Consider the following 24,044-nt stretch of genomic DNA (forward strand, 5'->3'; position numbering starts at 1 on the left):
ATCATTCTGCTCTTAAATTTGGTGCTCAAAAACATGTTTATTGATATCAATGTTGAAAACAATTGTGCTGCTTAATATTTTTATTATGGAAAATTTAATACTTTTTTCAGGATACTTTAGTGAATAGAAAGTTTAAAAGAATGTTTTTAACATCATAAGTGTCTTTTGTTATAAATGTCATTATAAATTTTACTTTTGTTATTCATAGTCTAATACTTATGATTAATCATTTTGGATTCATACATACACATCTGTATGTTTCATGATGATGTATATAATTCAACAGTGGAACACAGGTCTTTCAATTTAAAGAAGAGAATACTACAGTTATATATACAGCCAATTACAATTTATTGAATATACTGTATATTACTAAAGTAATCAAACCATGAAATTAAAATACATTTTCTTTTGGATTATTAAAAAAATGCCCTAATAACTTGTATTAAACTTGTAATAAGTGTTCGTGTGGCTTAGTGGTAGAGTGGTTTGATTCCCAAGGAACACATGTCAGGTAAAAATGTTATCCTGAATGCACTGTAAGTCTGCTAAATGCATAAATGTAATGTAAACACCAAAACTAATCATTTTTCTTTTTAGGGGTACCAATATTATTCACACACTACATTCAAATATACACTATATTTGTATATACACTATATTTTACAAAATATTTGGACATTGTATGAAAGCCAGAAACTTTTGTCTTTTGAGAGCTGTAAAATCCAATCACTGGTTAATAGCAAATGAAAGTGTTTTAGTGTAGGGGCCTTTCAGTGCTTATTGCGGCAGTAGGGTCAGGGTGGGTGTCAGATGTTAGTCTCACATTTACTCCACTAAAACCACAAAAGAAAGACAAATTACTCTGTTTATTCCCATAAGAAACCACGAAGGAAGAGAAATGGACAGTTTTATTTGAACCAGACTCACGGAGGAGGAAAGATCATTACATTCAATTCCACTGGAAACCACAACTGTCTGAAAAATGCAGTTAGAGTTGTTTATTGCTACAACTCTATCTACACACAAATACACACACACACATCGAGTTTGAGGTGCTCAACAGTTGTCACGGTGATGGCTTTGGATCCATTATCTATGCAGGAAACATCTTAATTAATCTTGATGATGACAGTGTGACTGTCCTTCCGGAAAAGTCCACATCGATTCATAAACAAACCACTGAGATTCATAATGAATGATGTAGTGCTGCAGACATTAGCTTGTGTATAATTAAATAATTATTTTCTGAGATTATGTCCTAAAAGTGTGAACTGGTTTGATAAAAGTTTATTTTCTTAGATCTCACTTTAGATGGAGTTTCATTTTAGTTTTTTGATCATTGTTGCTCTTTCTTTATCAGAGGCACACTGATTTATCAGTATGATAAGCCATCAGTTCTGTTCCGTATGGATAGGAAAAGCCTCCAGCAATATGACTAAAATGAACATTTAACATCATAATTGCAACTGACGCAATAATTCAATCACATATAATGTAGAAAAGACAATGAAAAGGACTTTTACTTTTTAAAAAGTTATACGCACTTTGAAAAACATTGACATCACTTGTAAAAATGCAATGCTCTGATGAGTTACAATCATGATATACAGTAAGAAAAGTCATTAAAAACATTAAAACAAAATGTTTGAATATGAAATGGAATAACGGTGTATACCAGCGAGTCTAAAAACATTTAGTTTTATGTAAAAAGAGATAGAGACAAGATAGAGAGATTATTGGACATGGCTTTACAAAGTAAGCCAATTTACACAAGCAATCCTGCCTTGAATTAGCAGGTAATGACTCAATTAGCTTTCATTTTTGCACAGAGGAGATTTGGCTGCATAAATTAGCCTGCATTCATCGGCAATGTGTCAGTAGCAAAGGACAGCTCACAAATACTGCAGCCAATCTCTGTCACTGCTGCGACAGTGCAATATAGACGTCCGGCCGGACTTTGTATTTGAGCCGAACGGACCGGTGTCACTCAGAGTGTGACACAGGAACGGTGGGGGTGCCCAAGGGATGGCCCGTCGCCGATGCCCTGAAAAGGTCAACTTGACACCAGCAGAGTCCCATCGACCTGTCCCCGGCCCGGCCAGTGGAAAATCAGATAAACTTAAGACCACTCATTGATCCTCAGATACACAGCACAAATGTTGGCCCAGCTCAAATATCTTCACTGTGCATGTTATTAAGAAGCGAGTCAAATTCAGAGTCACGCTGTACAATATGAAGTGTTCCTTATGAATACGACAAAGAACAGAGAAAAAAGGAGTGGAGCAGGAAGAATTAAAGGTACGGTTCACTTAAAAATGAAAACTTGCTGACAATTTACTCACTCTCAGGTCATCCAAGATGTAGATGAGTTTTTTTCTACATCGGAACAGATTTGGAGAAATGTAGCATTACATCACTTGCTCACCAGCAGATCCTCCGCAGTGAATGGGTCACATCATAATGAGAGTCCACACAGCTGATAAAAACATCACAATAATCCCCATGTAAGTAATCCATTGAAACTGTCAACTTGTCTGAATCAAGAGAGAATTATATACAGATCAAGCACAGTCCAGAACAGTTCTAAACAAGTATGTTGGTGTATTTGAAAGTGAGAGGACAACAGAGGATGGACTTTTTTACCGGAGGAAGCATTGTTATGGATTATGGACTTGGAATTTTGGCCAGATGAGGCGGTTTAAAGTTAAAACATCTTAATGATGATTTGTTTCTTACAAACATGCAGCTTTTCACTTCACAAGATTGAAGGACTGAAGTCATGTGGATAACCGTGATGTTTCATCAGGTGTTTGGACTCTCATTCTGACGGCACCCATTCACTGCAGAGGTTCTGCTGGTGAGCAAGTGATGTTATGGTATTTCTCCAAATCTGAAACATACTCATTTACATCTTGGATGGCCTAAGGGCAAGAACATTTTCAGCAAATTTTCAATTTTGGGTGAACTATTCCTTTAAACATGGAAAAGAAAATGAATCTGATTAATTGATCCATTTCCATGTGTAAACACAAATGACCAGATGGTCAGAAACTAATGGAGACGTTCTGATTGGGACAGACTGAATTTCAACCACAAGTTGGCTCAAGCCAACACGGTTTATTCTTCTGATTAGTGCTCTCCATATGTTCATTTAGAGTGTGAAAGGGGAGAATTTTGTGGAACTACAACAGGAAGCCTGTTCAATGGAAGAAGCCATCTGCATGCTGACCACTGGATTACTTTTATCAGTCCTCACACCTTTCTCTTTGCCAGTGCACATGTCTGTGTATAGGTTGCTGATAAACTATTTCTCTTTACGATGCATGCAGGGCAAAGGTGTATGACCCTTTCCTGTCAGTCTGACAAAAGTCATGTGTGCATTATTTTCAGTCAACTTCTGTAATCTGTACGAGAGGAAGAGTCCGTCATGTGTGTTGACGTGCATGTGCCTGTGTGCATCCTATTTTCTTGCTGGTTTTCTGTGTACACATAAATTATGTCTTGGGGAAAAGACAGCATGAACTTCATGATAACAGGTCAAGGTTACAGTCATTGCAGTGCACACACACAAACACACATGCCCAGAATGTCTCACGTGACTGGTTCAGAGCAGCTGGTGCTGCCGTAATTTAATCACAATGTCGTCACTTCATAATTATGGCAATTAACAGGACTTATGAGTACTTGTAGGTCTGTTTTCATATGGTCTGAGTATCAAACAATGTGCAGATTGGCAATTCCAAATACATAAAACACAGATGTGTTTGTTTAATGTGGTGTGAATAAGAAAATGAATTTCTAAAAATGAAAAAGTTCACACCCTTTGCTATCCCATATGGTTAAATGAAAATGAAAAATTCAGGTCAAGATTTTTGGTTATATATTTTAGCATTGTAGCATTCTCAAAACTGAATAAAATAATGCTTTAGCAGATATATGCATTTAAAATGTATATTCTTTCTATTCTGGGAAAATGAGCTGAAAAATTTGAAGACTTCTTCAGCACTGCACAGATTTTTGTCCAGTAAATTGCTCTCAAGAATGACAGTGTTGCTGTCCTCACAACTGACCTGCAAATTGCTAAAGCTTTCTGGCTAATAAAAAAGGAAACTTTCTTTGATATCAAAATTACCTATTCAGAGCAGCACATAAATCAGCCCATTAAAGAAAATGTGTTTAATCATTTTAATAGGCGTTTTGTTTTATTAGCCATAAAAAAAAAAAAAAAAAAAAAAAAACTTACAAAATATAAACAGTGGGATGTTTTTTCTGGATTAATACAAATAACTGATTTAATTCACTACAAAGTCTAAAACTTGGGCTGTGTATAAAGGTATAAAGTAAAATTTGATAAATCTTCTTCTGGTAAAGAGATTATTTGAGATCATATCCAAAAATCTGCAAACATTAAACATCATGTAAGTTTTCACACTCCATGTGAGAGTTATTACATTCTCCATGGCAGTAGAGTTAGTGGAACATAAACTGTCAGTTTTTTTTTTTTTCTTCAATCATGGATTCATCTTAAAATTATAATGCTCAATAGATATAAACGGCCCATTCTCGCTGTACATTTCGTGGCTGCAATGTCTGGGTGCGCTGTGAAACGCTTAAATGAATGGGGGCAGACATATTCCGTCCATAAGGTTAAGTGTTCGTAATAGTCCGGAGCATTTGTTTATTGGCATGCCTCAGTTTAAGGACGTTATTTAGATGATTGCAATACTACATGTCGAGAGCGATGCATTTACTACCTCGTGGCAAATTGAATTATAGTTTGATGCGAGGTCGCGCATCATCACACTCGGATGCGCGCACTGAACTCTTCACCTGGCAGCGCGCAGCGCGCTCCCAATGTTTCCCTAGTCTCCGTTAAATGTTGTTGTGTGACACCTAGTGGTTAAAAGGGAAGAGAATCATGGTGAAAATGGCATGCATTTGAATGAGTGTTATGGATTCCTTCGCTATTGTTGTCACATTTGCAACAGTAATTCGAGATAAATTGTAAGATGAATCTGTTCATTATAATGATAAATTTGCAGTATTATTTGGTTTGTTTGCAGGTCTCTTTAGGAGTTTTGACCGAATATAAATAAGATAACTATATGCTCTATATAATTTTCTTTCCAATCTCTCTTGCGCGTAGCCTACTCTTTTTATATTTCTCAAGTGATTTATAAAGTATGTAATATAATGTCGTAATTTTTCCTTCGTTATTTTTTATTTTGCCAACTCCCTTCTCTAAAATTGGTTTTAAAAACGATTATTGCGCAGCTGTGATTTTTTTTTTTTTTTTTTAGTTTTAAAGCGCAACTTTTCTTTATTTTAAATGTAAATCTGCATTCTTCTATAGGCTTTTTTGGTAGGCCTATTACTGTGTCTATGACACTCCAACATACAATGAAAACGGGACGCGGACAGGTATAATAAAAAGGAGCACTCAGAATGATTCGATTTTGACGTGCACAGTCCTTTGTCAATTTTCCATTAGGTGGCACTAGAGATCTTATATTGTACTATGAAGATTTGTCAGCATTTAAATTGGGGCTATAGGCTACTATCAGGAGCTACTGACTAATTCACTAGAAATAGGTTTAACCATGTTTTGATTTTAGGTGGGTAAGATTAACAACAAAACATTAATACTTATTCCATGGCCAAATTAAATTTAAGTTCAAAGTTAATGTACTTAGTCTGAGTTTAGCTATTTAGTGTAACAAATACAGTTAACAGGACTGATTGTGTGGCTTTCTGTGAAACTGCATGAGCATCAGTGGATGGAATAATTCTGTTCTCATTTGCTACTGAAGCTTGGAAACAATAAGTCTTTGCATCAGGGCCTGGGACAATTTGTGTGGGTAGGCCTTCTCTCCCTTATGGCTGACGGGACCTATACAGTTAGTGTCTTTGTAAATAATTAAGTTTAAACAAAAAATGAATATTGAAAATGATTATGAGAAGTGGCTCAGTAGCTAAACATTGATATGATACGTGTCTTATGCAAATGAGAGACAGATTCTGAGAGTTCTGTGAGGGTCTCAGTCTGACTGTGTCTCTCAATGACTTGAAAGATGTGAGTCAATGATGCAGGCAGCAGCACTGAACTCATATGCTGCTCACATCCTGTCTGACAGACACTCCATCATTCTGACAGCTGTCGCTTTATTGGATTCCGCACGGCACACACCCATAAACACACACAGACACACACACACACACACACACACACAAACTGCCTGTTGTGGATGAAGGATGTGGATATTGGAAATACTGTAGAAATAAAATGCAACTCTGCTTGTGTTGACAGGCTTTTTGCAAATGTTTATCTCTGTGTGTAAATGTGCATGTGTGGGTTTACTTGGCTATAATTTGAGGAAAAATTTGTTCCCAACAGATAACCTGACAAAACCTTCTTTTAGGAACAGCATCAATAGTAAAAAGTAATACATTAAATAAATAAATGAATATACATATATTCATTTTTAATATACATATATTAAAAAATAAATCCATATCCATATAACTTTTTATGGGCTATATATCGATATACTGTATATCTTTGCCTTTTTAAGCTCTTTACAATGAACCCTAATTGCTATTCATCTTTCAAGCTTATCGTGTTCTGATAATACATCCAGTTATTGTTATATTCACAAATCCCCTACATGTGTAGACTTTTAGAATTTAATTTTATAATATTAGACATTAGATTTCAGATCAGTAATTTGCATATCTACCTCTCTCTAGATAGATAATATTTAATATTAGTATAATTGTTGGTATACTTAATAAAGTAATATATTAATATAACATTAAACTAATATTGTGTGTGTGTGTGTGTGTGTGTGTGTGTGTGTGTGTGTGTGTGTTATATTATATACACACACACTTCATTAATTATACTAATTATACTAATATTAATAAATATTGTTACATTTTATAGCTATTATCTGTTGGGGATACACAATATATTGTGATCATATTGATTATCAGACAGACTTACAGATTGTTTTTAATTTAATGGTATCTATCAATAAAGGATAAATGTAATGTCAGCATTAATATCTCTTTTTAAAGCAGCACATTATAATATAATGTTGTGTTGCCTAAATTAACTTATTGCATTTTCATTTAAAATTCATTTTTAATAGATTATATATCAATATAAACTGTATAGAATTTATGTTTATATATAAACAACAGGAGTCTTTTAAATAGCATAGTAAACGTGCATGTGTGTTCTTGTTTGTGTAAAAGACAAGCAACTCTATACATGGCACAGGGGGCATCAGATGTCCAGGAGCCCTTTAGGCCAGAGGTCTTGTTGCTGTGTCCTGCTCTCTTCCTTCCTGTTCCCTTCTATCTCATTTTCACTTTACCTTACACTTTTGCTCATGTCCTCCTCCTCTATCTGTCACTCTCTCAGCTTTCTCACTCTCTCCTTGTCTGTCTCTTTTCTCCTCTGTGTGTTATGTGGCTCAGAGAGAGCACTGTCAGCATGGCAGAAGTTAATGCTGCACCATTATAGCCCTGCCACCTATTGGGGGAGTCTTCCAGCTGCTGACCGGGCAGTTTTATGCCTGCAGACTCCCTCTGTGTCTGAGAGAAGCTGCCCTCTGAATGACATTGCATACTCATTGTAAATGTATTATGATAATGAGCTACAGAAGAGCACATTGTAATTATTTCGACAACAGCAGGGGGAAGCAAGTTATTAAGCTCATTCTGTTACCGCTCCTCCTCCTCTGTCTTTCTTTCTCCCTTTCTCTTTGAAAAGGTTTAATCAATAAGAGCAAAATACAACAATATTGCTTAAAAAAAAACACTGATAGCCTGCAACATGATGTAGCGTTCGTGTGCGAGAGCGAGAATGAATGTGTGTGTATGTGTGCACATTTAAGTGTAGAGTGATAGATGGTCGACAGGCTACATGGCAGCTCATTTCCTCCCGACTGGCAGAGAAAGATGTTATGGAGTTGCCACAGCAACTGCAGCCTGTCAGCTTGACAGACAAAAAGATCTCTCTCTGTCTTTCTTTTGTTAGCTCCTTCCCTCTCTTTTCCCTTCTCAGGTAGGTGATGAAGTGCTGCCGTGAATCAGAGGATGACAGACTGATGGGAGATTTAAAAGGCTGCTGTACAGCCTAAAATTCCTATTTAAACTGACCTATGAATAATGCATTCAAGTGCACTCGCCTTCACACACACACACACACACACACACACACAGAGAGAGAGAGAGAAAACCTGCACAAGCTCTTGTCTTAATTAAGCACAAACCACACTATACATTTGAAAATTTAAGTATGCCAATTATTTCTTTATCACAGTTACATCAGTTTTAACTTTTCTTGCCAAATAAGGTCAATGCTGGTAATGGTTGCTAACTTTACGCAGCCCATTCATTCAGAAGCTAATTGGAACATATGCTTGTATATGGTTGGACCATCACTTTTATTTTCAGTGTTAGCTAAAGCATTTATGAAATTTATTTTTTTCTGGCTCACATTAGCATGCTATGATGTAAACTGTTCATGTTTGGATTATGTTTCCTAGGGGTAGGTCTGGCTGTGAACGGTACTGGTTCTACCCCCCCATTACTGCAGAAGACTTCTGGCGCTTTGTATTTTGCTGCATGTGTTATATTTACATTAGTGCTGTCAAACATTAATCGCATCCAAAATAAATGTTTTTGTTTACATAATATATGTGTGTGTATAAATACAAACACATGCATGTATATTTAAAAAAATATGCTGTTTACATATTAATTATATTTAAATATAATATATAATATAATATATGTAAATATTTTCAAAATATATACTGTATGTGTGTGTGTATATATATATATATATATATATATATATATATACACACACACACACAGTACACACATATATTATGTAAACAAAAACTTTTATTTTAGATGCGACTAATCGCGATTAATCGTTTGACAGCACTAATTTACATATGTGATGTGATGCAGAAAATCTTACCTTAGGTCTCACTGCAGGAAATGTAACCCATCCCCTTGTCCCCCACATGGCCAGTGCCCTCTAGTGGTCTGGTAGTATTTCATGATCTTCATTAGCGCCTCTCTGAAAGAACAATTTGTCTTTTTAAGCTCTTTAAAATGAACCTATTGTTAATTGCTATTCATCTTTCAGGCTTATCATGTTCCGATCATATATTTAAAACATTTTCATAACTTGTAATTCATGTCTCAATGGTTGTAATTTTATAGCCTACAATTAGAGAAAATGTATCTCTGTGATTCCCACAGGCACCATATAAAGTGAAAACGTGCTGTTGATAGTTAAAATACTATTATTTTGATTATGTTGATGTAACCCAATGTCTTCAGGTTGTTTTAATTTTAAGAATATCACATTTCTTATATTTCCCTTTATTTACTATCACTAGCCTAACCACCCGTTTTAAACCTAATTTTACAGAATTTTCATGACTCTTCATGTTTTATTGAAGAAAATTTCTCTGAAGGCGTTAAATTAAATTAAATCCAGTGGACAAAGGCTATACCATAAACTTAACTCTGTTCCACTTGAAGGCAAAGTGCAATGCAATAACAGGTCCATAGGCCGCATAAACATGTTAGCTATATAAGTGAATCTACCAAAACATGCCCCACTTTCGCATATCTGACCCTTTTAATGTATCTTTATGTATCATATTTGTCAGCGATAGCCCACAAAAGACCGAGTAACCATAGCCTGCTGCCATTTCATATGCCCCGATATTAAAAGCCTTTTAATTATTCGCTGACACTATTATGTAGCCCTAAAGAATATGCCCCACAACCTCTAAAGGCCCGCGGTCATATCGCCACGGTCATGAACTGATTTCATATGAGCACGCGGAGACAATTAAACCTCATCTGCCGCTTTGCCTATCTGCTGCGCGGGGCTTCATTTAACGACCATTTGTCTCCGTGATGGATTTCCTATTTTTACCGACAGCAACCGAGTCGAGGGACGCGTGAATTATAGATGTGGGGGCTCAGCAGCTCGCGGTGAAATACTGTCACGGTGAAGAAGAGAGAGAGGGCCCCTGCGAAAAAAAAAGGAAAGTGGACAGGGGCTGTTTTTTAGCTCCGTTTCTCTTGAGAAGGGCGTTTATCATCGGGGACGCAGCTGAGGTGATGTATCGTCGCGAGGGCGAGCGAAAGAATGGTAGCGTAATTACGGCATTAAAAGAGAGGCCGGACACAAAGCGAGAGGAACGTAATTTAAATTGTTTTGTTTCCCTGGAGCTGGATCCTGCCCTTGAGTGACACACTGAAATTGGAGGCAGTTATTTATGTCTTCACACTAATTGGAGAATTTAATAAGGTCTGTGAGAGGCAGTATCAATTTCGGCTATTCAGTAATCGATCGTCAGTCCCTTCCATTTTAATTCTCTTCTCTTCTCTTCTCTTCTCTTCTCTTCTCCTCTTCCTCCTTCTCTTCTCCGCCCCCCTTCCCTTCTCTTCTCAAACCGCTTCCACCAAGGGGGGGAAAGACCGGAAACCCCCCTCTTCCCACACTCCCCCCTCTTCTCTTCTCCCTTCCTCTCTCGCTCTCTCTTCTCCCCGCCCCTTCTCTTCTCTTCTTGTTGGTAGCTATCTCTCTGATTGATGCCTGCCATCAAGGCCCATCTGTTGCATTCCCTCCAGACCCCAAACAGATGAACGTCTCATTTTCCTGCACTTGCCAAGTCTGTCAATCACTTAGATGAAACGTCATTTAGCTTGATGTAAACTTAGGTCTATTTAGCGAAATCACGAAATCTCTTTTAATGTAGTCTAATTGGACTGGCTGTTCTGCATCATGTTTATGTGTGTGCATATCCCATCATGAATCTGAAGTGAAGCGAGATAGTTATTAGAAAGCAGAGGGGGTAGAACAAGGAGAGAGAAGAACAGATGGTCTCCCTCGCCTTTCCTCTCTGCGTCCCTCGGCCTCTATCCCCCATTAGTCACTCAGTTGGTTACGCACATTTGCTCTTCCTTTGTCTGTATCCCTCTCTCGCTCATTCCCTCTTTCATTATCAAATAGGAAATAAGATTACATTCTGCTGCCTTGCAGCTGCATCATGCACACTTTTATTAATGTTTCTGTGCATGACTAACAGCCACTACAAGTCACTTTGTTACATCATTAACTAACCATGAGAATAATGTTTGTCACAATAAAAGCTGCTGTAAATATACTTGTATTTATTGGGTACTGTGTTATGCGGTGTGAGGGATTGCTCATGGCAAAGAGAAGCTGTAATAGAATCTATAACCTCTTTAATGAGCGTTGAGTCTGAGTTGCACTTAAAGATAATGCTCATCAGTATTTTTATGCAAAGAAAAAGTAAAAGTAAACAAAAGTAAGCCAGTGCCATCATCAGGGGGAAACCAGAAACACTGTCCTGGGGCCTGTGATGAAAGACAACCAATGAGTTCCCAACCTGAAGTGTTTAAAAACATGTTAATTATTCTTAATCTACTGTAAGTATCTAATACTACATGCTATAATATTGCATACTAATATTGCCTATGCAACATGTAATATTGCATATGCAACTTGCAATATTACAGTGAAATGTAAACCTAATCATTTACAAATACTCCCTAAACCTGTTTGAAACATTTTACAGTCCTATAGCGAGGAATCATATCAAATTCAGTGTGATTTGACCACAGCTGCAAAGCATGCTGGGTTTCCAGTGGTGCCAGATTAATAAAGGAATATTCTAGATTCAAAACAAGTTATAAGATCAGTCGACAGCACAGTGCTGGTTGCCAGAAAATTACATTTTTGTTTAAATTTTTTACACTTACAGTGTGAATGAAAGGGAATAGGGTACATTTAAAAACATTAAAGCATAAAAGTATATAATTGTAGTTTGAAAATTATAGTTATATTAAAAAAATTTCAATTAAAAAAACAACAGCTCAATTAAAAACAATTTTAACAGAAAAAAAAATAAAAGCTTCTATAAAAAAATAATAATCATAATACTTCCTCTTTTTCAACAATTACCACCATAATAACCTCATCATATCCATCCCTTTAGCAAGCAATCCATTAATTTTGTCATATTTCTATGCCTTTTCATAATATATGAGTTTAAGTTTAACCTCTCTTATGAATGTCTATTAACAAAATTAAATGGAACAAAAAAGATATTGCTTATATTAATTATATTACTCTTATTAAATTCACAACGATTAAATCCACATCTATATAAAGAAATTGCGTGTAGTTCTTACAATCTTGATTTTTGCTTTAAAAAAATGATTTTGTGGAAATCAATATTATGCTACAAATGTATGATTCGTTGAATGATAATGCTAAATGACATGTATAATATAATATCAGCTGAAATTAAATAACCACATTACCTGAGCTGTAGTGATAGGACTAAAAAGGTTGGGAAACACTGGTATAGTCTACACACATTGGGCCCTGGGGAAGGAGGCCAACCCATTAAAACCAGCCCTCTAAAACAACCACTAAATCCTTAAAAGTAAAGCGTTCGATTTCTCACTCACTCTAGATTTCTTTGCCTTTTTATTTTATGGGTGATTTTGGCCAAGCTGCAGTGGGGTATATCCTACATGCCAGCACACTCCTGAATGCAGAGCCGTTGTCATAGCAACAGAAACCCCACCTGCTCAGTAGCTGTCAGCCCAAGGTTAAGAGCCAATAAACCAGAGAAACATAGCAATTACTGCACAATATAACACACATGCACACACACACAAAGTAATCCATCTGTTCCTTCTCCCCAGTTGATCAGTAGCAACTGGGTTTGGATTAAGTTCACCCATCAGGGTCCATTAAAGAGAGTTCATTTAGACCGGTTATGGCAGTTTAACCAATGAGCACCAGGGAAGTCTTCATGGGAGGTTTGCAGCAATGGAGTGACTGCCACATGCTATTTCAAAGAAAATGATGAACATGACAAGTAAGGGTAATCACAGTGGGGTCATGTTTTGATGTAACCTTAAAATATAAGATGCAGATCATAACAAACATAATTCAGAACTCCAGAATAAATCTATTTCAAAACACCGCCAGCCTTAAACAAATGAAAGTCTTCGCATTTGAAACAAATGAACCGTCCTTATAAACTGAATGCTTTATCTGGCCAATAGGCCTCATGTTTCTGATATTGGGTATAAAAGGGCAGAAGTGGCTGATTTATCACAGTCTCTGTTTTACTTGATGGTTAGCTTACTAGACAGCCAGTATAAATGGCCAATGCTTGTCATCTCAGATATCAGAATCAGATGTGGCAGTGAATGGTGAGCTGAATAGAGAATATGAGCGTGTGACCGTGCTGGAAGTGCGTTTTATTGCTGTGTGTGGGGAACGATTAGCTGGCGTTGCACAGCAAGAAGAATCCAATTTGTTCAGCAGTTTAATCCATCAGCCCTTGCTGAGTTCTGATCACTGTATTGACAGACCGCAAGGCAATGACAGCCGTTCAGTGGTAATACAAGACTCTGCTATTGGCCTCTGGGACATGGCACTCATTTTAGTGGTTTATTTAATATAATAACAGAAAAACAAAGCGAAAAATGACGAGCAAGTCCATTCAGAGTGAAAGGATCCTCTGAACTCTATTGTAACCCATTTTTGCTCTTCTGATCTGGCTCGGTCTTTCCTACCAGCCATATTTCGTCTTTCCTCTCCCTCTCTCTTTGTTTCTCCAAGCCTCCATTATTGGCTGTGGGGAGTCAGGTAATCAGTGCTGATTAATTCTCTTTATTGATGGTCGTTTGTCTGCAGAGTCTGTGCTGTCTTTTCCGCTCAGCCTCACTATGAAACAGCCAGTGATAAATGACCCTCTCTCCCCTCACCCAACCCCACTATCACCACAGCAACCCCTGCTCTGCCTAAGTGCTTCTGATTAGTGACCCATGACTTGAAGGTAGAGGTGGCTTTTTGTTTTATTTCCTCATGCGACAAGTTTTGTCCCCCATCATGCCCCTAAGGACTTATTTGGTGCTCAGATTCTTTCTGGATACATTATATGCATTCATGTCATTGTTGTTAGGATGAACTGGGAGATGAGAGTGATAATTAGGTGTCGTTATGAGTAATTGAAACATTTAACAAATGCTTGATTTTTGCATTGATTTATGATTGTAAATTTATTATTTATATGTTTGTGTGTGTGTGTGTGTTCATAAGTCAATTCAATATATCTATCTATTATGCAATCATTAACTAACACAAATAAATGAGTAAAATTTTTATATTAAAATATAATTAAAACTTCATAGTAAATGTAAAATATAATATTCTGTTTTAAATTTAGTGTTTAATTATATATATATATATATATATATATATATATATATATATATATATATATATATATATATATATCGTATATATATATATAAACATAATGGGATGTGGGTTTAGTTGGTACCACAGTGACGGTGATTGGCAGTGGCAGAGATTGGTGATGTTTTGTGAGTCTGGTGATCTGGATGACAATACTGAAAGTGTTTATCGGCTGCTGCTAGACGCTGATGAATCTACACCTACGCAGATCGAACAAACCCCGAATCAGACCAGCCGGTTTCAACCAAACATTTCTGTCAAAAACTTCATCCCTCATTTATTGAGAACTTAATCTCTCTCTTAAACTACAATTAGATACTGAAAAATGTTGCGTTGTGAGTGGAGAGTGAAAGAGAGAGGAAAAAAGACAACCATTTAGCATGACCAGCGAGCAACATCTACTCTGAATCTTTCAAACAAGTGGTCCATGCAAGAGGAAATGTGAACATGGTTAAATCCATCTTTCTCGTATGCACCAATAACCTTCTTATTTTTTTCCCCTCATATACTAATTATTTTAACCTAAAATGATCAATGTATTGGTATATGGTTGCTCTAGCAAATAGAATGCATTGGATATCACTTCAGTGGCTTCCATGAGTAGAAACTATTCTCTTTCTCTAGTTGCAAATTTATTTAGCGTTTAGGTTTTTATTAAGATAATACATTATCATCTTTAGGCAACAGAACTATCTGTATCATTTAAATTTCAACAGCAAATTCTATTCACAACTCAGATTTAAAAAAGTTTTTTTTATTAATTTCACGCTAAATATACACCAAATCTCAATAAAATTGTACTTAAAAAAACATCCTCACAAATTTACAGTCCTCAAAACTCATTTTTAGTAATGTTAATATGATAAGAATTTTTAAGAAACATTTAAAGTAATTAACTGTCAGGTTACTTTTAAAAATATCTGTTAAACAAAAGCACGTCAGTACAGATGAAGCATTTTAAAAAGCTTTTTTTCAGGCACACATTAAACCCAGTTGTTGCCCTGAATGGCAGGATCAAGAAAAGCACTCAGTCTTATAAGTCACACACTGTAATTGACTAGCTTTTTTTTCTTTCCAGGTCAGCCCTTTAGTAAAGGAGGATTATTTAATATGATAACCACAGAAAATTAAATTAAGATCCTCTCTATTTAAAAAAAAAAAACATCAAAATCATGGACAACAACACAACATGTATTGTAATAAACAATAACCAAGACCTTTTTTTTGTTTCAATATCCATCCAAATATAACTCTGGAGGTTCGAAGCAGCAACTGGGCAGCAAATCTCTTTAACAGAGTATGCGTGGATGTGTATGTATACATCTCTTGAGTTCATATAAGAGAGTGCAACGTTACTGGTTGCTAGGAGATGAAGACAGGATGCTACAGAGTTCTGCCTCAGGGGTTGTGACTTGAAATTCATGGGAAAAGCTTTCATTATAGGAAGAGTCTTCTTCAACAGGTGTGGCACGTCCTAGACTATTGCCCAAGCCAGAGGATCTTGTACTGCAAAAAAGAAATAAATACCATACAAATATTCATATTGCAATTTTAAATGTACTGTTTGTACATTATTTGAACTTACAACAATGCCCCTTTTATTCCTGAATGACAAAAATGGCTATTCTTCTCAACATTTATGTATATATACAGCTATAACATTTTACTATGGCATGATTATAGATGCATAAAGCATTTAACATGCCAAATCCATCTCGTTTAAGCAATTTACATAATCTAAATAACACTGGGAAAGTTTATTATATAGCGAGACAGAGGCACACACCTTTCACAGTCTGAGTCACAGCATGTTTTGCTGTCTTCTTGATGCTCTTCCTCCACAGGGAAACGGGTATACCCGACACATCGCTGTATTGCCTGCGCAACCGTGTAATGCGTCTGTCCCTGTGAACACGCATCTATTTTTGCGATGCTCAGCTGTGACTGCAAGAACAGGTGCAGGTGACTGTCTGACAGCAATAATGGTGTCTGTAGAACGCTATAAACACAAACATTTAATTAAAAAACATGGAGTGTAATCATTTTTAGAAACTGGTGATGAGGCTATTTAAAGAATCCATTTAAATTATTATGCTATATTCTATTAAAATTATGCCAGTCATAAAAAAATACTTTTTGAAAATGTTCTTCTAATTAATAATATATCTCTATTTCTGTAACAAACACTGTTATAATATTTAAACCATCTTGGGCAATTTTAATACTGTGTCAAAAATACATACATTTATATTTTAATGTCTATGTTTTCTATTACATTAAATATAATGAAATATATAATCAAATAAATGCTTTTGGTTAGAGTTAAAAAAAAAAATAACCATCTAAAGTAACTTTTCATCCCAGCGGCCACTAGATGGCAAAAATACTGCCATTTTCTTCATCCCAATCTGAGATCAGTATGAATGGTACCAATATAGGACATCAAGGTTCAATTAGTACATTAAGTAGCTTTTATAAACATGCCTTAGAAAAAAAACATTGCTGGTGTACATCTTGAGACAAAACAATGGCACTGACTTATCGAAAACAGCTCAGACATGCATTTTTGTCTGGGAATAGGCTTAAGCCTTGACTGTGAAACTAGAGGCAAATGTCTGAATTTTTTAAGTTGAATGATGACAGAGTGACTGAAGAAACTCACGCCTCAAGAAATTGTTTGGCAGCCCCTGCATCCCGTTCTGATGAATCTACACCTACGCAGATCGAACAAACCCCGAATCAGACCAGCGGTTTCAACCAAACATTTCTGTCAAAAACTTCATCCCTCATTTATTGAGAACTTAATCTCTCTCTTAAACTACAATTAGATACTGAAAAATGGTTGCCGTGTGAGTGGAGAAAGTGAAAAGAGAGAGGAAAAAAAGACAACCATTTAGCATGACCAGCGAGCAACATCTACTCTGAATCTTTCAAACAAGTGGTCCATGCAAGAGGAAATGTGAACATGGTTAAATCCATCTTTCTCGTATGCACCAATAACCTTCTTATTTTTTTCCCCTCATATACTAATTATTTTAACCTAAAATGATCAATGTATTGGTATATGGTTGCTCTAGCAAATAGAATGCATTGGATATCACTTCAGTGGCTTCCATGAGTAGAAACTATTCTCTTTTCTCTAGTTTGCAAATTTATTTAGCGTTTAGGTTTTATATAAGATAATACATTAGCATCTTTTAGGCAACAGAACTATCTGTATCATTTAAATTTCAACAGCAAATTCTATTCACAACTCAGATTTAAAAAAGTTTTTTTTTATTAATTTCACGCTAAATATACACCAAATCTCAATAAAATTGTACTTAAAAAAACATCCTCACAAATTTACAGTCCTCAAAACTCATTTTTAGTAATGTTAATATGATAAGAATTTTTAAGAAACATTTAAAGTAATTAACTGTCAGGTTACTTTTAAAAATATCTGTTAAACAAAAGCACGTCAGTACAGATGAAGCATTTTAAAAAGCTTTTTTTCAGGCACACATTAAACCCAGTGTGCCCTGAATGGCAGGATCAAGAAAAGCACTCAGTCTTATAATTCACACTGTAATTGACTAGCTTTTTTTTCTTTCCAGGTCAGCCCTTTAGTAAAGGAGGATTATTTAATATGATAACCACAGAAATTAAATTAAGATCTCTCTATTTAAAAAAAAAAAACATCAAAATCATGGACAACAACACAACATGTATTGTAATAAAACAATAACCAAGACCTTTTTTTGTTTCAATATCCATCCAAATATAACTCTGGAGGTTCGAAGCAGCAACTGGGCAGCAAATCTCTTTAACAGAGTATGCGTGGATGTGTATGTATACATCTCTTGAGTTCATATAAGAGAGTGCACGTTACTGGTTGCTAGGAGATGAAGACAGGATGCTACAGAGTTCTGCCTCAGGGGTTGTGACTTGAAATTCATGGGAAAAGCTTTCATTATAGGAAGAGTCTTCTTCAACAGGTGTGGCACGTCCTAGACTATTGCCGCCAAAGCCAGAGGATCTTGTACTGCAAAAAAAGAAATAAATACCATACAAATATTCATATTGCAATTTTAAATGTACTGTTTTGTACATTATTTGAACTTACAACAATGCCCCTTTTATTCCTGAACGACAAAAATGGCTATTCTTCTCAACATTTATGTATATATACAGCTATAACATTTTACTATGGCATGATTATATAGATGCATAAAGCATTTAACATGCCAAATCCATCTCGTTTAAGCAATTTACATAATCTAAATAACACTGGGAAAGTTTATTATATAGCGAGACAGAGGCACACACCTTTCACAGTCTGAGTCACAGCATGTTTTGCTGTCTTCTTGATGCTCATCCTCCACAGGGAAACGGGTATACCCGACACATCGCTGTATTGCCTGCGCAACCGTGTAATGCGTCTGTCCCTGTGAACACGCATCTATTTTTGCGATGGCTGCTGTGACTGCAAGAAACAGGTGCAGGTGACTGTCTGACAGCAATAATGGTGTCTGTAGAACGCTATAAACACAAACATTTAATTAAAAAACATGGAGTGTAATCATTTTTAGAAACTGGTGATGAGGCTATTTAAAGAATCCATTTAAATTATTATGCTATATTCTATAAAATTATGCCAGTCATAAAAAAATACTTTTTGAAAATGTTCTTCTAATTAATAATATATCTCTATTTCTGTAACAAACACTGTTTATAATATTTAAACCATCTTGGGCAATTTTAATACTGTGTCAAATACATACATTTATATTTTAATGTCTATGTTTTCTATTACATTAAATATAATGAAAATATATAATCAAATAAATGCTTTTGGTTAGAGTAAAAAAAAAAAATACCATCTAAAGTAAATTTTCATCCCAGCGGCCACTAGATGGCAAAAATACTGCATTTTCTTCATCCCAATCTGAGATCAGTATGAATGGTACCAATATAGGACATCAAGGTTCAATTAGTACATTTAAGTAGCTTTTATAAACATGCCTTAGAAAAAAACACATTGCTGGTGTACATCTTGAGACAAAACAATGGCACTGACTTATCGAAACAGCTCAGACATGCATTTTTGTCTGGGAATAGGCTTAAGCCTTGACTGTGAAACTAGAGGCAAATGTCTGAATTTTTTAAGTTGAATGATGACAGAGTGACTGAAGAAACTCACGCCTCAAGAAACTGTTGCAGCCCCTGCATCCGTTGAGTGATCTGAAAATCATTACTGAGATTGAAGAAAGGATTCCCGGGGGGAAGTTTAGGTAACTCTCTACAGAAATAGCAAAGAAAGGGAGAAATTACAATCCTACCAAGAACAATCAAGTTTTTACAAGCAGGTACTTGAAATAAAAACTCTTAATATTAGTATGCAATTTTTCTTTTTTACAGTAAATGAAAATAAAATACTGCCCAGAGTGTGATATCCTGAAATGTACTTACATAAGCAAAGCATTGTTCTGTAGTTTTTGACGCAGCCAAACAAACTCACTATACCTCCTCCTCACACAAGAGGTCTTCTTCCGGAAACACATACTATTTGTCTATAATCAAGGAAAATGCAGTGAACTTAATGCTCTCATTGGTTAACATGTGATGCTGAAAAAAAATTATATAGGCAGAAAGCCATCAGAATATAAAGTCTGAACAGCAACATTCCACAGTAGTAAGTGCAAGGCAAACATTTAGGTACTACACTCACATGAAGACAGATCTCATAGGTGATGTACGCGTGCCAGAAATCCTCCTTGTGTACCTGAGGATCTCGTACCCATACACTTACAAACTCCTGCAGTTAGAGGAAAAAGTAAGTGTAAAAATTAAAAGTATGAGCAGTGGTGTTTTTCAAATTGAACAAGGAAGTAACTCAGCAGAAAGCGTGCTTGTACTTTTTCTCATTATGAGTTAAAGTTTTACCACTTTTTAAGACCAGTTTGATTCAGATTCTGACCTTTCACCCATATTTCATGCTTACTGGAGTTTTGAAGGCACTAATTTGTAATGTACAGTTGGAATTTCTCAAATTAACACACTTTGTTGCATCACAGCCAACAAACCCATTTGAGGTCAAACAAAGCACTTCCCTAAAAATAGCTAACATATACAAGCCATTTAAGTTGCACCTAATCTGAGAAAGGTCATCTTAATTATTTCTGAATAAAAATATCACAAAATAGAAGTCATTTTAATGCGAGCCAGTCTTTATAGTATTGCATGGCTGTGAAAAGAGATTTGAGAAACAAATGAACCAGAAACGACATCAATGGTCACTGGTGGAATTATGCTACTAGTTTCCTCTTTAAAAATTCCAGGCAAAAGACATGATGCAACCACAGATCAGTTACAAAGTGTAATTAAAAACTTGTTTCCACCCATGATGCTTTAATTTTCTCTCTACCGGCAACCAGTTGATCTAAAAAAGCTTTTTACTGTTTGCCCACAGAATCAAGGTTTCATCTGAAAAATCAGTTTACTATATAAATCAGGACTGCTGAGTCACACAAAGCAAAACTATAGATGAACAGATAAAAAAATGTGAAAAGGTGGAAAGAACAAGACACTGACCTTCTTCGCAAGGTTTGTGTTTTCCATTTCAGAGACTTGACTGGAAAAAAAAGAAAGTCTCATTGTCAGTTTGTTTGTTTGCTTTTTATTTTCAGACCAGCATATGCCTATTTCATGTCAAGATCAATGTATTTTAAAAGGGAAAAAAATAGGCTAGAAGTAATTTACATTAGTAATGAAAAATAACAACTGACCAATCATTTTTGTACGATGTTGGATTTTTTCAGAACTATTGCACTAAGACTACAGAAAATGGTCTAAAAACGGCAGTGCAGACTGTTATTACAGATCTCAAGACAATGATGAACATCATTTTGATCAATCTGCCACCAAACACTTTACTTTATAAGTAGTTACAAAGCAATGATGACTTTTCATAACTATTGAAAAGGGAAGCAAGTTGCAGTGATGAATGTGTAATAACAGACATTAAAACAATAAATCAATTTTATGCTACAGCAAACCCAGATATTCATTTTGGCTCCTTCAATGAAATCAGGCTTTGTTTTCCTGTGTATGCTTTGCAATGACATGCTAAGTAAGAGAGAATCATTTCTAATGGGACCATAAAGCAGATCCATTTCCCTTTTTCCTGAATCCAGAAATGAAAATCCCATCAGCATTAGTCCAAACATATATGCCATCAGTGACTTTCATTCATACTCGAACTAATTCACTTTGATGATAACTTAATTACTTAGTTGACTGGGAATCCCAGACTAATTGGCCAGCAGAGAAAAAGATACCCTGAACTTACAAGATCAGGGCTACTGTGACCTGTTTTTTTGTTTTAGTTTTTTTCATCTAAACATTCTAAACAGCTCTTTTGTTTCTTTCTATTTTTGAATGTAAGTCAATCATATGATACACTTTTTTTTTTTTGCCCTGAACATGAACACTAAAATTCATTCATTTGACACGTGTGTTTTAATACATACCTCTAAAATAGCACACTTTACCAGAAGGTTAAATTGAAGGCTATAAGTTGTAACCAAAGCTGAAAACGTACAATGACCGGCTAAAAGTTCAAACAATAGTATTAAAAATGTATGAGGAACAGTTTTCACTCAAACGAACGGCAGCTGACACAAAAGTTTCCTCACTCTGCTGTTTAGTAGCCTACTGTTTTGTTGAGTAGCCTACATATGTTTATATATCTTCTCGCATTATATATATTTCTGATATGCTACGTCAATTTTTGTTCTCACCTTTTCTGTCGTGTCGCGTATTTCTGCCGCCGTGGTCCAGGTGCTCGTGGAACTGATGTGATTAAAAGCGGCAGACAAGTTCGCGTGTGGTAAATGAAAGTTTTTCTGACTCGCAGAATTTGACGTGCGCATGCGCCGCTCTCAACACTGAAAAACTGCGTTCCAGCACTTCTCAGGTTATTTGTTGCTTGTCATGCATAATATCAGCATGCGCGTTATCATTACAGCAAATAAAATGTTAAAATGATAACAATCTACTACAAGCCTACATAATAATAAACAATATGTACGTTGGTATAGATTTGGGATTTTTAAAGAAGAAATGTAGGCTATTTTTTTTTTTCTGTTAGCCTACTAATAGTCAGATAGAAACCACTCTCTGTGACTCCTTCCTCCTAAACCTTTGGGCTTGACTGAGGCGTGATATTTAGAGACCTTCTTTATAAATAGTCTATAGCTGTTGTTTCAGAGTTCAAAAAAATTCAAGGAAACAGGGAAGCATTTGTTAAAACAGGGTTTTTTCTTTGTTTTCTTTAAATAAATGAACTATATAAACAGCTGTAATATTCACAGTAATAAGCTTCCTTGCTAATACACGCAGAACCTATTACTGAAACTTAGCTACAAAAATGGGTAATTCAAAAATCATAATGGTTATGATTTAACCATATGACCATATAAACAAAAAGCTTCCTGTCCCCTTGGCCATATCCTTCTGAGGAATCACAGCATTAAAGGCAAGTGGCTTTAGTTTATTTTTACCAGTGTCTCCAAGCATTTCAGTCTGACCTAACAGGTATTCATTTTGTTAACCTGTGACAGTGTAATGCAGGACTTGTAAAGAGCCTGTTATGGAAGGATGGGGCGATGCAAACTAAATGGGACCTGCCAGTAAATCCACAACAAATTTAAAGCATTACTCATAATAGAATTATACATATATATTAGTGCTGTCAAACGATTAATCGCATCCAAAATAAAGGTTTTTGTTTATGTAATTATATATATATATATATATATATATATATATATATATATATATATATATATATATATAGATATATATATATATATATGCACTGTGATGATTTATTATGTATATATAAATACACACATACAGTATATATTTATTTACATGTATTTACATGTATATATGTTATATAATTTCTATTATATATAAATATATTTAATATATATATATATATTTATTCATATATAAACATTTTTTTCTTAAATATATACATGTGTATGTATTTATATATACATAATACATATACACCTGTACACACACACATATATTATATAAACAAAAACTTTTATTTTGGGATGCGATTAATCGCGATTAAAACGTTTGACAGTGCTTTATATATATATATATATATATATATATATATATATATATATATATATATATATATATATATATTTTACCATTCAAAAGTTTGGGATCAGGCCGTATTTATTTGATCAAAAATACAGTTATATATATATTAAAAAAAATTATTTTGTAAAATATTATTGAAATTTAAAATAACAGTTTCTATTTTAATATACTTTGAAATATAATTTATTCCTGTGATGCAAAGCTGAATTTCCAGCATTATTTCTCCAGTCTTCAGTGTCACGTGATCCTTCAGAAATCATAATATGTTAATTTTTAATCAATGTTAAAAATGTTGTGCTGCTTCGTGACTTTTTATTTTATTTATTTATTTTTTTTGGAACCTGTGATACTTTTTTCATGATTCTTTTATGAATATAAAATAATAATAAAAAATAGCATTTATTCAAAATCTTGTGTTACAATATACACTACTGTTCAAAAGTTTGGAGTCAGTAAATGTTTTTCTTTCTTTTTTTGAAAGTAATGAATTTTATTCAGCAAGGATGTGTTAAATGGATAAAAATGC

At 35.0% G+C, this 24,044-nt stretch overlaps 2 protein-coding genes across 3 annotated transcripts; both read right to left on the bottom strand.

The window, feature by feature from the left end:
* Positions 1-15,561: 15,561 nt before the first annotated feature.
* On the bottom strand, positions 15,562-17,718 carry LOC122140734 (sorting nexin-10A-like). The gene is made up of 4 exons (XM_042745508.1): positions 17,703-17,718; positions 17,016-17,067; positions 16,140-16,352; positions 15,562-15,859 (listed from the first exon to the last, which is right to left on the bottom strand). The coding sequence occupies exons 1-4, from the start codon at positions 17,716-17,718 to the stop codon at positions 15,706-15,708; spliced, it is 435 nt and encodes a 144-aa protein (XP_042601442.1). The 3' UTR covers positions 15,562-15,705.
* On the bottom strand, positions 17,613-22,373 carry LOC109096576 (sorting nexin-10A-like). Of its 2 annotated transcripts, none has more exons than XM_042745570.1 (7): positions 22,135-22,373; positions 20,927-20,966; positions 20,064-20,150; positions 19,805-19,905; positions 19,536-19,634; positions 18,662-18,874; positions 17,613-18,377 (listed from the first exon to the last, which is right to left on the bottom strand). In XM_042745570.1, the coding sequence occupies exons 2-7, from the start codon at positions 20,951-20,953 to the stop codon at positions 18,221-18,223; spliced, it is 684 nt and encodes a 227-aa protein (XP_042601504.1). In that variant the 5' UTR covers positions 20,954-20,966; positions 22,135-22,373; the 3' UTR covers positions 17,613-18,220. The 2 variants fall into 2 exon arrangements, with proteins under 2 accessions (XP_042601504.1, XP_042601505.1); XM_042745571.1 differs by lacking the exon at positions 22,135-22,373 and adding an exon at positions 21,865-22,055.
* Between the last annotated feature and the right edge of the window lie 1,671 nt (positions 22,374-24,044).

The sequence above is a fragment of the Cyprinus carpio genome, chromosome B19 (assembly GCF_018340385.1).
Source record: "Cyprinus carpio isolate SPL01 chromosome B19, ASM1834038v1, whole genome shotgun sequence".
In the NCBI taxonomy this organism is placed as follows: domain Eukaryota; kingdom Metazoa; phylum Chordata; class Actinopteri; order Cypriniformes; family Cyprinidae; genus Cyprinus; species Cyprinus carpio.